Here is a 14379-nt window from a genome sequence, read left to right on the forward strand (position 1 = left end):
CGAGACAACCCTGATCTCCGAAGTCATGAGACAATCGGGATTGGTTGTGACGGAAGAAGCTATTGACGAAGGTGCACCTACTGCCGAAGCTGAACAAGCTGACATCGAAGAAGAAAATGTTGATGAAGAAGAGGAAGACTATAACACTTTGATCCCATCAAAACCTAGCCACTTGGATTTTGAAAAATCTACTATGTCTGAGGCTGATGTGCCCATGATGATGAAGCTGGGTTACTTCGGAGAAGCTGAGAAGAAACTTATTCGTTTTGCCGGAGAAGAAACCACTCCGAAACCGAAAGATGACAAAGTAGTAGTTTTCAAAAGCTTTTTTAGAGAAGGATTGCGGTTTCCACTTCACGAGATGATTGGGGAAGTTTTGGATAATTATGAAATATATCTTCATCAGCTGACCCCTAACGCTATCGTTAGGCTCAGCGTCTTCATCTGGGCCCTTCGAAGCCAAGGAATGGACCCAAATGCTGAAGCTTTCTGCCGAGTGCACGAATTGCATTACCAAACGAAGGCCAGAGAAGACGGGTTACATGAAAATTTCGGTTGTTATAACTTCTCGTATCGCAAGGATACAAAGGCTCCGGTGCTCAGCTATCGTACCAAGTGGCCAACCGGCTGGAAAAGTGAGTGGTTCTATATCAAGGCCGATGAGAAGAAGAGGGAGAAGTTGAAGACGATGGTCATGAGCCCACTAAGTTTAAGCTTTGGACTGACTAGGCCCCTATGCCGCATGATGTCGGGGTCACCATGTCAACAAGCTATAGCAGAATTCAAGGTGGTGGCTAAACAGATCAGCACTAGAGATCTAGTGCAAGAATACCTCGCCAATAGGGTGTCTCCAATGTTGAATGAATGGAGTATGCCGAAGCTGAAGGGAACAAGGAATAAGAATGAACTTGTTCGATTCCCTATCGCTTCAAATTTGAGAAACAATTCAAAGAGCCTTGCCAAGAGTGGCTAGAAATGATTGAAAGTATGTGCAACGAAATTTTGGGTAATTATACCAAAAAAGAAGATCAACTGATGACTGCAGCCTTCGGCACCCGACCAAAACGAAGGTTGAATCGGGTAATGGACGCTTTAAACTTTGAATACCCTGACTATGAACGACTAACCAAGGGTGCCGAAGGGCCAAAGAGAAAAAGGGTTGTCAGTGTTTTGAGCAGATAGGCTTCTAGGATGGTGAAAGAGGATGAAGAAGCTCTGAAAAAAGAGAAAATCTAATCCTGAGCCGAAGGTGGCTATTTCGAAGAAGAGAAGGGCTGCAACTCCGGAGCCAAAAACAGCTGAGATAGAAGAAGAAACTCCTTCAACACCTTCTGCTGCTGAAGTAGAAGAAATTTTAAAGGTAATGACTGAATCCTTACCTATCAAGCTGCTAAGTCCACTGGGGCCACAACTGACGAAGCTTTACAGAAGAAGGACGAGCCTTCGGCAGCGAAAAAGGCGGTTGGGCCAAAAAAGCGAAGGTTTGTTACTGTTATGCAAGCTATTGAGGAAACGCCACTGCCGGCCTCAACATCAAAAATAACACCAGCTACCGAAGTTGATGCTTCTGCCGAAGCTGCGACTGCCGAAGCTACCAACCTGGAGAGTACATTATCTGCTATCGATAAAGTGTTCTTGGATTTGGCTGCGGAGGAGACTGCTGCTGCTGCAGAAGAAGTCCTGGCCACAGTGCCTAAAAAAGGGAAGAAAATTGCCGAAGATATTTCGGAAGAAAAAGGCTTCAATTTTCAAAATATAATTGGTCAAGAATTATCCAAGGCTGAGAAAGAGGAGCTACAGGAGTATGTTATATCCTGTGGCTACCAGCCAGGAGCGATGCTCTTCGGCGGAATTAACGAAGAAGCCTTAGGATGTATTCGAGATCGAAATGGAGCGAATATTATCAGCACTCTATCGAAGAGTGTTGGTTTTCCGAAGCTTGAAGCTGACATCAGCAGCTACCGACGACAGCATATCGTCAGCAGCTTATTCTATTCTAATTTTAAGGTAAAGTTTTTTCCTCAACTTTTTATTGTTTTACGATGAAGCAAAGATTTCTGATGAAGGTTATTTTGCACAGAGTATGCTGCTAAGCAAAGCCTTGAGAATGCAACAGGACCTCAAAGATAAAAAGAATGAGGTTATAATTGAAGGCTTGGAAAGTAAAATCAAAGGTCATGAAGCTGCTCTTGAAAAGAAATATTTTTCTTCTTCAAACAATGGAGGGTTCATTGGCAGAAGCCCAAGCCAAAATTGCCAGATTAAACAGTGAACTCCTCCTAAAGTCAGAAAGCTTCGAGCAAGAAAAGAAGAATTTTCATGTGAAGCTTGAAGCCGAAGTTGAAAAAAGTTCGAATTTGCAAAAATCCTTGAAAGAGCTTCAAGACAAATGCTTAAACTTCGGCAACCGGTGCGTGCAACGGCTGAAATAGGTCTTCAACTCAGTGGGTGTCAGCTCTTAAAAATTTGAACCTTCGGTTGAAGACCTGCCAAGCACCTTCGAACATATTGAGGGCGAAGTTGAGGCGCTTGACCAAGTTATAGCTGGGCATGGTGACTTATGTGCCCTACTGGCTTCTCGCGGCACAGCTGTAGCTTTTATGAAGGCTGGTTGCACGCACAGAAAAATTGTAAACAGGCTGAACTTCAGCCTATCACCAGAGGACTTGACTGACATCCCCAGCCTGGCCCGAAGCATTGGAAATAGATTTATAACACAAATTTGGACGAAGGGTGGGCGAGACTTAGTTGGTGACGAAGCTCGAAGTCATCTCAAGCCGGTATTAAACTTGTACCTATTGCTTACCCTCTCCTGAGATTACTTTTTACCTTATACTGCTTTGTTGTGTACAAGATGACGATGCCAAAGGTCAAAAACCCAAAGCTAGACGGAGACTGATGAAGCTGCTGCATAAAGCTTTTAGAGACATTTGAATTATCTTTGTAAAAGGTATTGTAATTTAGGAATCAAAACATTACTCTGTAAATTTGTCCATACCTTGTAATATATTTTTACCTTTTCATCCATGTGTGAATTGCTTTGATGTGGACGAAACTTGTATCTTTTGAGCCGAAGGCGAAAAACACCTTCCCTTCTTTTCGTACACGACGAAGCATATCTTTGCTTCTTTGTACTCATCGAAGCCTTGTCATCAAAGCCGAAGCATCTGTTTGTACTCTATGTTATGATGATGATCCTACGAATGTCTAAATGAATGTTTATGAATGCAATGAATGATGTGATGTAATGTGCAAATGAATGTCCAAACACACGCATACAAAGCCACACCCAGACTCTGCATCCCCTTAGGAACGTCTTTTGAGTCTTAAGCTCTACATCCCCTTAGGAACGTCTTTTGAGCTTCTTCATCTTCTATTTCGGTGGTATAAATTCTACATCCCCTTAGGAACATCTTTTGAACTTCTTCGCCTTCTATTTCGGCAGTATAAGTTCTGCATCCCCTTAGGAACGACTTTTGAACTTCTTCGCCTTATATTTCGGCGGTATTTGGTTCTGCATTCCCTTAGGAACGACTTTTGAACAGAAAACTTACGCTGCGCTCCCTTAGGAATGACTTTTTGTAGCTTCGTCATGCTCTGCATCCCCTTGGGGACGACTTTTGAGCTTCTCCCTGCTTTTCCTCTTCTTTTTTTTCTCTCTCTGCACTCGATGGTGCATGCTCAGATTTTACATTTTACATTCTTTTGGGGGATTTGGCTCTCGTGGAGCTAAATAAGAAAGGAAAAATTACAAGCTATGGCCCCATTAAAAACCTTTCTCCCCTTTGGAAAGGAAAAGGGTGCCATAGAAAAAATGAAAAACGATTACATCAAATTACACATAATATCGTCGAAGCTCATCCGCATTCCAAGATCTAGGTATGTCATTGTCGTCCATATCCTTCAATCTGTAAGAACCGGGCCTCGACGAAGATACCACCAGAAAAGGTCCTTCCCACTTCAGCTGCAACTTGCCTACTGTGTCCGGATTGGCCACCCTCCGAAGCACCAAATGCCCTGGCTTGATATTTTTCAACCGAACTTTTCTGTCACGCCATTTTACTGTTTCGGCTTGGTATTTGTTGATGTTCTCCACAGCCTAAAGTCTGGTCCCCTCTATAGTATCTTTTGCTACGCGATAGTCAGCTTCATCTTCTGTCGAAGCTGCTATTCTTATTGACCCTGCTTTAGCTTCTTCTAGTGTTATAGCTTCGTCACCAAATAATAGTTTGAAAGGTGTAAAACCTGTTTATCTTGATGTGGTTGTATTGTGGCTCCACACTACTTTAATCAACTCATCTGGCCACTTTCCTCTAGGTTGATTGAAGATTAGCTTCATTATTCCCGTCATTATAATGCCATTTGCTCTTTCTACCAGCCCGTTTGACTCCAGATGACTAACTGATGCAAAATGAATCTTCGTGCCAATTTGGTCACAGAAATCCTTGAACGTTTCAGCATCGAACTGTGTTCCATTGTCCACAGTTATAGCCTTCAGTACGCCGAAGCGACAAACAATATTTTGCCAGAAACATTTCTGGATTGTAACCAAAGTTATTGTAGCCAAAGGCTTTGCTTCAATCCACTTAGAAAAATATTCTACAGCCACCACAACATATTTCAGATTACCTTGCGCTGGTGGAAGTGGGCCTAACAAATCCAGGCCCCATCTTTGCAATGGCCAAGTAGGTTGTATTAGCTGGGTGAGAGATGAAGGTTGCTTCTGGTCTCTTGCACATTTTTGACAATTTTCACATTTTTGAACTAGCTCTGCTGCATCCGAAGTTGCCTTCGGCCAGTAAAATCCTTGTCTAAACATTTTTCCCAGTAAGGGCCTAGACCCAATATGAGATCCACACAGACCTGCATGTATCTCCTTCATTAATTCAATACCTTCAGCTCTGGATAAACACTTGAGGAGTGGAGAACAGACTCCATGTTTATATAATTCCCCTTCTATTACCACATACGGTCTTGTCCTTGCTTCCATTCTCTTATTATAAGCTTCGTCATCCGAAAGACAATTACCTTGGAGGAAAGATATAATTTCAGTCCTCCAATCTTCACTGTGTACTAGGGAAATTGCAAGCACTGCTCTCTCCATAAGTTCAACCGAAGGTGCTTTTATTGTTTCAAAAAATACTTCCGAAGGTAGAGGGAGCCCCTGTGCCGCTGATTTGGCTAACATATCTACATGCTCGTTTCTCCTCTTGGAATATTCTTGACAGAAAACCTTCGAAAGAAGCCTCCAGCCTTCGAACTGTATCCAGATATTTTTCAAGCTTCGGGTCTCTTGCCTTGCTACTTTTGTCTATATGGCCAGAAATAACTTGAGAATCAGTTTTCAGGATGACCCTTCTTATTCCCATTGCCCTTAACTTCCGAAGCCCCAACATAAGTGCTTCGTACTCAGCAATATTATTTGTACAACTAAAATCAAGCCTTGATGCATAACATGTTCTGACTTTAGAGGGTGCTACTAGGACAACAGCTGCTCCTGCGCTGAAGGTTCCCCAGGAACCATCGCAGAACAATGTCCAAGCTTCGGCGTCTTCATTTGTTTCTTCTTCCTGAGCCCCTGGCGTCCAATCAGCAATGAAGTCTGCTAACGCTTGGGACTGAATTGAGGATCTATGGACATAATCAATGCTGAACTCATTAAGCTCCGTAGCCCATTTTCCAATCCTTCCAGTGGCTTCTTTGTTCCTCATTATGTCCTTCAGAGGCTGTGACGAAGGAACAATTATGTGATATGCTTGAAAATAATGTTGAAGCTTCCTGGAGGCCATTAACACAGCATACAACACCTTCTCCAATTCTATATAATTTTTCTTTGATAAACTTAAAACTTCGGAGACGAAGTATACTGGAGCCTGCTTTTTGATTTGGCCATCTAGCTTCTCCTGTACAAGAGCCACACTAACTGCAGAGTGCGAAGCTGCCACATATAAGAGTAATGGAGCCCCTGGCAAAGGTGGAGTTAGTGTTGTTAGATCGATCAAATATTGCTTCAACTCTTCGAAAGCTTTTTGCTGAGCCGAACTCCACTGAAAAACTTCGGCTGACTTCAGTATTTCAAAGAATGGCAGATGTCTTTCTGTTGATCTAGATATGAATCTGTTCAATGATGCTAGTCTTCCTGCCAGCCGTTGGGCCCCCTTCTTTGTGCTTGGCGGCTCCATCCGAAGGATAGCTTCAATCTTGCTCGGGTTGGCTTCAATTCCCTTCGTTGATACCAAACAGCCAAGGAACTTGCCCTTCTTCACCCCAAAAGCACACTTTTCTGGATTTAACTTCAGGCCAGCTTGCCTGAAATTGGCAAATGTCTCTTGCAAATCAGCAATGTGATTTTCTTGCTTCGTGGTTTTCACTATGATATCATAAACATAGGTCAATATATTCATGCCTATTTGAGAATGAAGGACCTTGGCTGCCATTCTACTGAAGCTTCCTCCGCCATTCTTGAGCCCCTCAGGCATCCGAAGATAGCAATAGGTGCCACTGGGGGTTATGAAGCTAGTCTTCGGCTCGTCTTCCTTCTTCATCCAAATTTGATGGTAGCCTGAGTAACAATCCAACAGACTCATGAGCTCTGAAGAAGCTGTTGCATCTACTAAAGAGTCTATTCTTGGCAATGGGAACTCGTTCTTTGGACAAGCCTTGTTGAGATCTGTGAAGTCAGTGCACATTCTCCATTTACCATTGGCCTTCTTCACCATAACAGTGTTGGCTAGCCATTCTGGGTATTTCACTTCTCTGATGACACCAGCACTAAGAAGTCTCTTCACTTTGTTCCGAGCACCTTCAGCTTTGTCTTCAGACATCTTTCGAAGCCTTTGTTTTCTTGGCCTGAAAGATGGATCCACATTGAGTGAATGTTCAATGACATCTCTGTTGACACCACGGAGATCATTGGCTGACCAAGCAAAGACATCTTTGTTGTTGAATAAAAATCTTAGCAAAATCTTCTCTTGCTCTTCAGACAACTGAGACCCCAGCAGTACCCTTTGTTCTGCTATGTCTTCGCATAGGAGCATAGACTTCGGCTAATCCGCCAAAATAGCTTCTCTCTTTTGTATTTATACTACTGACAGGCTTCGGCTTCATCTATATTATGAATTGCCTTTGAATCTGTCCAGTTTCCTTCGGCTCTTCTGGCAGCTTCTTGTCTCCCATGGACAACAATGGGCCCTTGTTCCGAAGATATCTTCATGCATAAATATGCTGGATGAAGTATTGCTTCGAAGGCATTGAGTGTCCCTCGAATGCATTATAGGGGTACTCCATGTCAACAATGTCAAAGACAACATGTTCAGTCCTTGTGTTGTGGACGAAACTGAAGGTCACTGGCATTGTGATTTTGCCGAGTGCTACAATCTGCCTCCCTCCAAAGCCACAAAGGGGCGTGTAGCATCATGAATCTTGTCTTCTGGCTCTTGCATCTATCTGAAGGCCTTAGCAAATATGATATCCGCTGCACTGGCTGTATCGACTAGAACATTATGGACCAGAAATCCCTTGATGACACAAGATATGACCATAGCATCATTGTGAGAGTAATCTTTGAGCTGAAGGTCCTCCTGAGAGAAGGTGATTGGGATGTGGGACCATTTTGACTTGATGAAGGGTCCCTACACCCCAACATGTTGCACCCTTCTCTGCGCTTACTTCTTCTGCTTCTTGTTAGCCGGCTCTGAACTTGAGCCGCCTGTTATCGGGAGCACCAGCTTCGTAGCCGAAGGTGCTACGACTTGGTTGTTGAACGAAGCCATCAGCTCAAGAGTGGAAGTGAGTTCACCGGAGGTGGGAGCCAATGTTGGGGACTTGTTCTCAAATGCTTCATCATCACAGTATACGTTGATGAAAGACGAAGCATATGAAACATGAGAAATAACATGAATAATCATATGACATTATTAATAGATCTTTATTATATCATTATAGATGAATAAGAATAGTATTGAATTATATTTGTACCTTCGGCTCGACAGAAGGCAAAAGGTTCAAGCGTGACGCACAAGCGAGTACAGGCCAGCGTGAACAGTACGAGGGTACTGTTCACCTATTTATAGGCACAGGACGCAGCCCGGTCAAAATTACATTTATGTCCTCGACAACTAGTTACAATCATGACACAAATTATCATGGACCGATTGGTCTTTTCCTCTTTAACTCGGTACAGCCCTTCGTCTCAAGGCATGTCGCTATGCCGAAGCTCCCTAGATGGTAGCTTCGGCGTGTACCTTTGCGCTTGTACTTGCTTATGTGCTGATCTTCCGAAGGTGTTTCTTCTTAAAGGACCTTCGGCGACGAAGCAGTCCCCCAGCAGAGGGTCTTGTTTAACAGAGGTCCCTTCGACATAGTTCCCATGACCCGGACGTGGTTTGGTGATGGTCTGTGTTGTTGTGCTGACGTTGCTCAGTGTTACTGGGTTAGCCCCCTTTCCCCTGTGGGTCTGCTTGCTAGAGGGTTGGTCGGCAATTCCGTTTCGCCGAGTTTCTCAACTGGCGGATGGTCAGCAATTCTGCCTCGCCATGTTGCTCGGCAAGCAGGTTGGTCGACAACTCCGCCTCACCGACTTGCTCGGCAGGCGGGTTGGTTGGCAATTCCGCCTCGCTGATTTGCTCGGTGGATAGGTTAGTCGGTCGGCCTTTTGGGCCACCTCGCCGATTCGCTCGGCAGACGGGTTGATCGGTTAGTGGGCCGTCTTTGGGAGGTCTTCTTCGGGCACCATGTTTCTAGGTACGTGACATGTAGCTATAAATTAATTATAGAAAATCATTATGTAAAGCTATAACAATAACTTTATACTAAAATACAACGTCATTAAAACTTGTAATATTCGCTCTCACATGGAGTCAAACACGTCGTTAAATCCTCAAATATTCTCTCACGAGAGTCAAAACTCTAATGTAAAATGCTACTAAGGATCTATTTAAATACACTAGAGCTAATAGTTAGCTGCTAAAATTAGCTGAGACATCTAAACACCCTAACTAATAGTTCATCTATTAGCTATTTTTAGTTGTAGACATCTAAACACATTTAGCTATTAGTCCAACTAACTATTAGCTGCCCCTCAATTATCCATTAGTTTATTAGCTAGTTTAACTCAACTAATTGTTAGCCAACAAATTTCACTTATGTTTTTAGCCAACTAACTATTAGGTCTAGTGCTTTCAAATAGGGACTAAGGCTCTTTAACCAGTAGACTAGAGATATTTTCCATCTAGTGAAAATATGTCATTGTGAGAGTAAGACCCCGTTTGAATGCAGTAGAGTTAATAGTTAGGTGACAAAAAGTTGCTACTAGTTGACTAATAAATATTTTCTATTTTAGCCGAGTTGAACCAACTAATAACTAATAGGTAGTTGAGGGTGTAGCTAATAGTTAGACAAACTATTAGATAGGAGCGTTTAAATATCTCCAACAAAAATCAGCTAATAGCTAAATTATTAGTTGGGTTCTTTTGATGTTTGTAGCTAATTTTAGCAATCAACTTAACTCTAGCGCATTCAAATAAACAGGGCCGGCATTTGTTTCTTTTTCTTGGGCCCGCGCAACCATTTGTGGCATCAGGGCCTCAAATCCACGGCCCAAACCGAATAGCATCATCTTCTCGACATTCGTGGCCCCTTATGCATTCGAACGCGCTTCACCTGAGCGCCATGTGTTCGATAAAATGCTGCTTCCTCCTCCGGCGCCTTCGCCGCCCCCGCATCCACTGTTTCTCCACGGCGGGGGCGAGCACTACACTCCCGCGGAAGAATTATGCGGGGGATCCTCTTTGCGGAGCGGGGCCGCCTCCCGCGCCGGGCACCGGGGACGCGGCGAGAGCCCACGAGGCGGCCGTCAGGCGGCTGGCGGCGGCGGGCGACGTGGATGGCGTGCAGCTGGCGCTGCAGGAGATGCGGCTGAGGGGAGTCCCGTGCACCGAGGGTGCCCTCGTCGCCGCCGTCGGCGCCTTCGCTCGCGCGGGGGCGCCCGACCGCGCGCTCAAGACGTTCTACCGCGCCGTGCACGACCTTGGCTGCGCGCGCCCCACCGAGCCGCGGCTCTACAACCACCTCATCGACGCGCTGCTGCGGGAGAACATGGTGGGTGCCGTCGTGCTGGTGTACGACAACATGAGGAAAGACGGTGTGCATCCTAACGTGTTCACCTACAACCTGCTTGTCAGGGCGCTGTGCCAGAACAACCGGGTCGGGGCCGCGCGCAAAATGCTCGACGAAATGGCCAGGAAGGGGTGTCCCCCGGACGACGTGACGTATGCCACCATTGTCTCAGTGCTGTGCAAGCTTGACAGGCTGGACGAGGCCACAGAGGTGTTGGCTGCCATGCCGCCTGTGGCTGCCTCCTACAATGCCATCGTTCTAGCTCTCTGCAGAGAGTTCAGGATGCAGGAGGTGTTCTCAGTTGTCAGCGACATGGTGGGGAGGGGATTGCAGCCTAATGTCATCACGTACACAACTATAGTCGATGCGTTCTGCAAGGCTGGGGAGCTGAGGATGGCGTGTGCCATTCTGGCAAGGATGGTGATCACCGGGTGCACTCCAAATGTTGTGACATTCACTGCATTAGTCAGAGGACTATTCGATGATGGAAGGGTGCATGACGCACTAGACATGTGGAGGTGGATGGTGGCTGAAGGATGGGCACCGTCGACGGTTTCGTACAACATTCTGATTCGTGGACTTTGCAGCGTTGGTGATCTCAAGGGAGCATCATCGATACTCAACAGCATGGAGCAACACGGCTGCTTTCCTAATGTGAGGACCTACTCCACTCTAATTGATGGTTTCTCCAAAGCCGGGGACCTAGGTGGTGCCATATCAATATGGAATGACATGTCAAGATCTGGTTGCAAGCCAAACGTTGTTGTTTACACAAACATGGTGGATGTGTTTTGCAAGAAGCTGATGTTTAATCAGGCAAAAAGTCTTATTGATAAGATGCTATTGGAAAACTGTCCTCCCAACACAGTGACATTCAACACGTTGATTAGAAGCCTATGCGACTGCAGAAGAGTTGGGAGGGCTCTTGGTGTGTTCCACGAGATGAGAAGGCATGGATGCGTGCCAAATGGTAGGACCTATAACGAGTTGATCCATGGTCTGTTTAGGGAGGGAAACTGTGGAGACGCTCTTCACATGGTGACCGAGATGCAAAGTCATGGTATTGAGTTGAGCTTAGTAACATACAACACTGTAGTAAGTGGTCTATGTCAAACGAGAATGAGCAGAGAAGCTATGGTTTTTGTTGGGAAGATGATAGTTCAAGGAATTCAACCAAATGCATTCACTTTCAGTGCAATAATTCATGCTTACTGCAAGGAAGGGGAAGTCAGGATGGCCGCTTGGATGTTAGGTGCGATGAATGTAGTGAACTGCCACCGTAACATACTAGTGTACACTATTCTAATGGCAGAGCTTTGCAATCAAGATAAGCTGGTAGATGCCATGACGTACCTACTAAAGATGCTATATGAAGGTATATATCCAAATACAGTGACATGGAACGTTTTGGTCCGTGGAGTTTTTAGGAACCTTGGCTGCATTGAACCAAGTGATTTCATACAACATATTACCATGAACTTATCAGAAGGGACCTGAGGTTCAATGTTGTGATTATTTGGCATCCCAATGAAGGCAAAGTTGATAAGCAGCAGATTCTCTCAGATCGCTGTTTCTGCATTAAGTAATTTATCTGTATGGTATGATATATTCTGTAACGTTAACATTCTTTTGTCATCAATGATCAGATGAGTTGAGGTTATCCAGCTGACCTTGGGGTCTCATTAGAAGTCAAAATTGTAAATTCTGATTCATCATTTCCATTGGTATGGACTGTGCACTATTAACATTGTTTGTTGAAGTCATAAGGACCTGACTTTACGCTCTTACTAGTGAACTTTGTCTGAAACACTTCTTTTTCTCTAAAGTACAATTACTACTGGTATCTTCCCTCGTTTGCTTGTTTATATGCAGAACTTTTTTTTAAACAAATACATACAGATTTACAAATGCAGAGAATAATGCTTTTTTGGACACATTGCTTTCTTATAAATTTGACCATTAGCCAGATGGCTAGGTTCTGCTAGGAAGGTAACACCTATCACTCGGTGACGCTTAGTGCCTATGTACTCAATTAGGAGGCTACGCTTTTGAACAATGGGGTGAACGGGTCAGGCTCAGTCTAGTTTGCCATCTTGTTGCTGATGGCCTTCACTCTTCGGAACTCTAGTTGAGATTTGAGAATCATCTGATCACTATAGACAAAGGCACAATATACATTTTATTGCTTATTACTTATAGCCCTGAGTTGTTACTTCTCAACATTAAATGTGAAATTTACAACAGTGTTTTCCCTTTTTCAGCTTGTGAGATTTGGCACCGTTCTTCTGTGCCTCCAGTTTTTTGTATACTGTGTCAATCTCAGACTGCATGCAAAAAGACTCTGGATTAGAAATACTCAAAAGCAACAAGAAAGGCCAAGAAATCAGTGACTGAAGCGGATCAAGAGTCTTAAATGCCTTCCTCACCTGGTAATAGTTCAGCATATTCTTTCTTCTTTTCTTCGTTTTTGCAGTCACCAAATCCCTTTCAATGTCAAAAGGTACAGGGTCCAACACTATGCCTTTGATGTATTCAAAACCTCATAGCTGATTTGTGGCATGCAACGAGGGTTACCATATATAGAATTATAGATCCAAAATACAGTGAAAGTTTGAAACACAAGGAGTCTACAAAACTAAGCTTATTCCCTCTTTGTGTTTCTTATACAAAACAAAAAACACATTCAATAATACATTATGATACTTTAAGTTGAAGATCGTTTGTCTGTTAGAATGAATAGATGAACGTACCTTGTTCTTATGTGCAATGGTCGTCAGCTCTTTCGGGATGTACTCTTTAAGTCCCCCTTCAAGTTTGCAGATTTAATCAAAAGAACCCTTATAGCCATTGGACTCTGCCCACTTCATTGTGTTTTCTTCGTGTGGATTCACTACTGCAACTAAACTTGATTTGAAGCTGTCCCCATATACCCAGATCTAAAAAAGGACAGAAATGACAATATTAAATGTATACCAATATTCTCTCTTAATCAGCCATATGCTATAGCTGCTGAATTGTTTACTTACATCTTCAACAAGTGGAGGGAAGCCATACACTTTCTCCAGGTACTCAACTGCAACATACTCCCCTTATGACAACTTAAATATTTTCTTTTTTCGGTCAATTACCTTTAGGATTCCGTCTGGAGTCATCTCTCCAATGTCACCTGAAAATAAGTTTGTTTGAGCATTGTATTTGTGGAACCTTACCTAAATTTTTTAATTTCATTAACTCAAGTATTCACCTGTATGAAACCATCCATCAACTATGGCTTCGTTTGTGAGTTCTGGACTTTTGTAGTACCCAGAGAAGAGATATTTCCCTCGGATGCAGATTTCACCATGTGAAGGAACACCAAGTGGATCATAGCCCATCTAGGGTGCTTCTTGCAGTCTTTCGGTGTAGGTGGCAGGTACACCAGCACTTCCAACGAGGGCCATGTCATCAATGTAGCAGACAGTACTAGGTTCCAGTGTTTCTGTTAAACCTGACCAAAGGCCACAAAATCTACTCTTATACCAGTGTCTTTTAAATTGGCTAGTTGGGATTTACGAGTCAAACACTTGCGAGGAATGAAACTGGATATATAGATTTATAAGAAGTTTCTGCTCGTAGTTATAAAAAGGCAAGGCTAAATACTTTAAAGCAGTAGCTTGGTAAAAGTTCTCTCAGGACTAGTATCTGTGATGAAAAATATGAAATAGTGATTCACAACATAGAGATATGACAAGGATAGCAAAAGGGAGATGTGGAGTCAACCTAGGCAGTAAGTAATTGACATTATAAATGTTTATTTCATTTTGTTACACTTCAGTACTTTGCCAGTTTTTCATTTATCTTTCTTTTGATGCTACAAATTAATTTGGAACTGTAGAAAGTATTTGTATGCATTACTATAGCCTTGGATAAAGTATACACAGGTGGTCACTCTCATGAACTCTTCAATCTCATTACTCAACAGAGCCCCTCCTTAAATTAATAAACGAAGACGGCCTCCAAGCCTTGCCTTGACCTAATCAAACAAATAGCAAGAAGTACCCGATATAGAAATTGTAAGTGCTGCTTCTACTGATATTTTTCTTTCTGTGGAAGTAATTTGGCTGTATACATTTATTTTGTTCTCAAGTAGATATTCAGGTCCAAGAAGCATGGAACCTTGCGAAAAGCCAGCATGTCTGCAACAGGTGAAGCAGTTTTGTGCGAGTAGCCTGCTTTCATGCTTGCCAGTTTGCTGAATTTCCTTAATTATGGCCATGGACCTTC

General features: G+C 43.5%; 1 protein-coding gene and 1 pseudogene across 5 annotated transcripts; one reads left to right on the forward strand and one right to left on the reverse strand.

Annotated features, from left to right (window-relative positions):
• The first annotated feature begins 9581 nt into the window (after nucleotides 1-9581).
• Nucleotides 9582-12830, forward strand: LOC100274417 (uncharacterized). Of its 5 annotated transcripts, XM_035961364.1 has the most exons (3): nucleotides 9582-10098; nucleotides 10182-11840; nucleotides 12378-12830. In XM_035961364.1, the coding sequence occupies exons 1-2, from the start codon at nucleotides 9640-9642 to the stop codon at nucleotides 10302-10304; spliced, it is 582 nt and encodes a 193-aa protein (XP_035817257.1). In that variant the 5' UTR covers nucleotides 9582-9639; the 3' UTR covers nucleotides 10305-11840; nucleotides 12378-12830. The 5 variants fall into 5 exon arrangements, with proteins under 5 accessions (XP_035817257.1, XP_020397561.1, XP_020397562.1 ...); XM_020541972.2 differs by having other exon boundaries at nucleotides 9600-11840; XM_020541973.2 differs by having other exon boundaries at nucleotides 9600-11714.
• LOC103637292 (long chain acyl-CoA synthetase 1-like) lies at nucleotides 12094-13658 on the reverse strand (annotated as a pseudogene).
• Between the last annotated feature and the right edge of the window lie 721 nt (nucleotides 13659-14379).

This window comes from Zea mays, chromosome 8 (assembly GCF_902167145.1).
Source record: "Zea mays cultivar B73 chromosome 8, Zm-B73-REFERENCE-NAM-5.0, whole genome shotgun sequence".
Classification (NCBI taxonomy): domain Eukaryota; kingdom Viridiplantae; phylum Streptophyta; class Magnoliopsida; order Poales; family Poaceae; genus Zea; species Zea mays.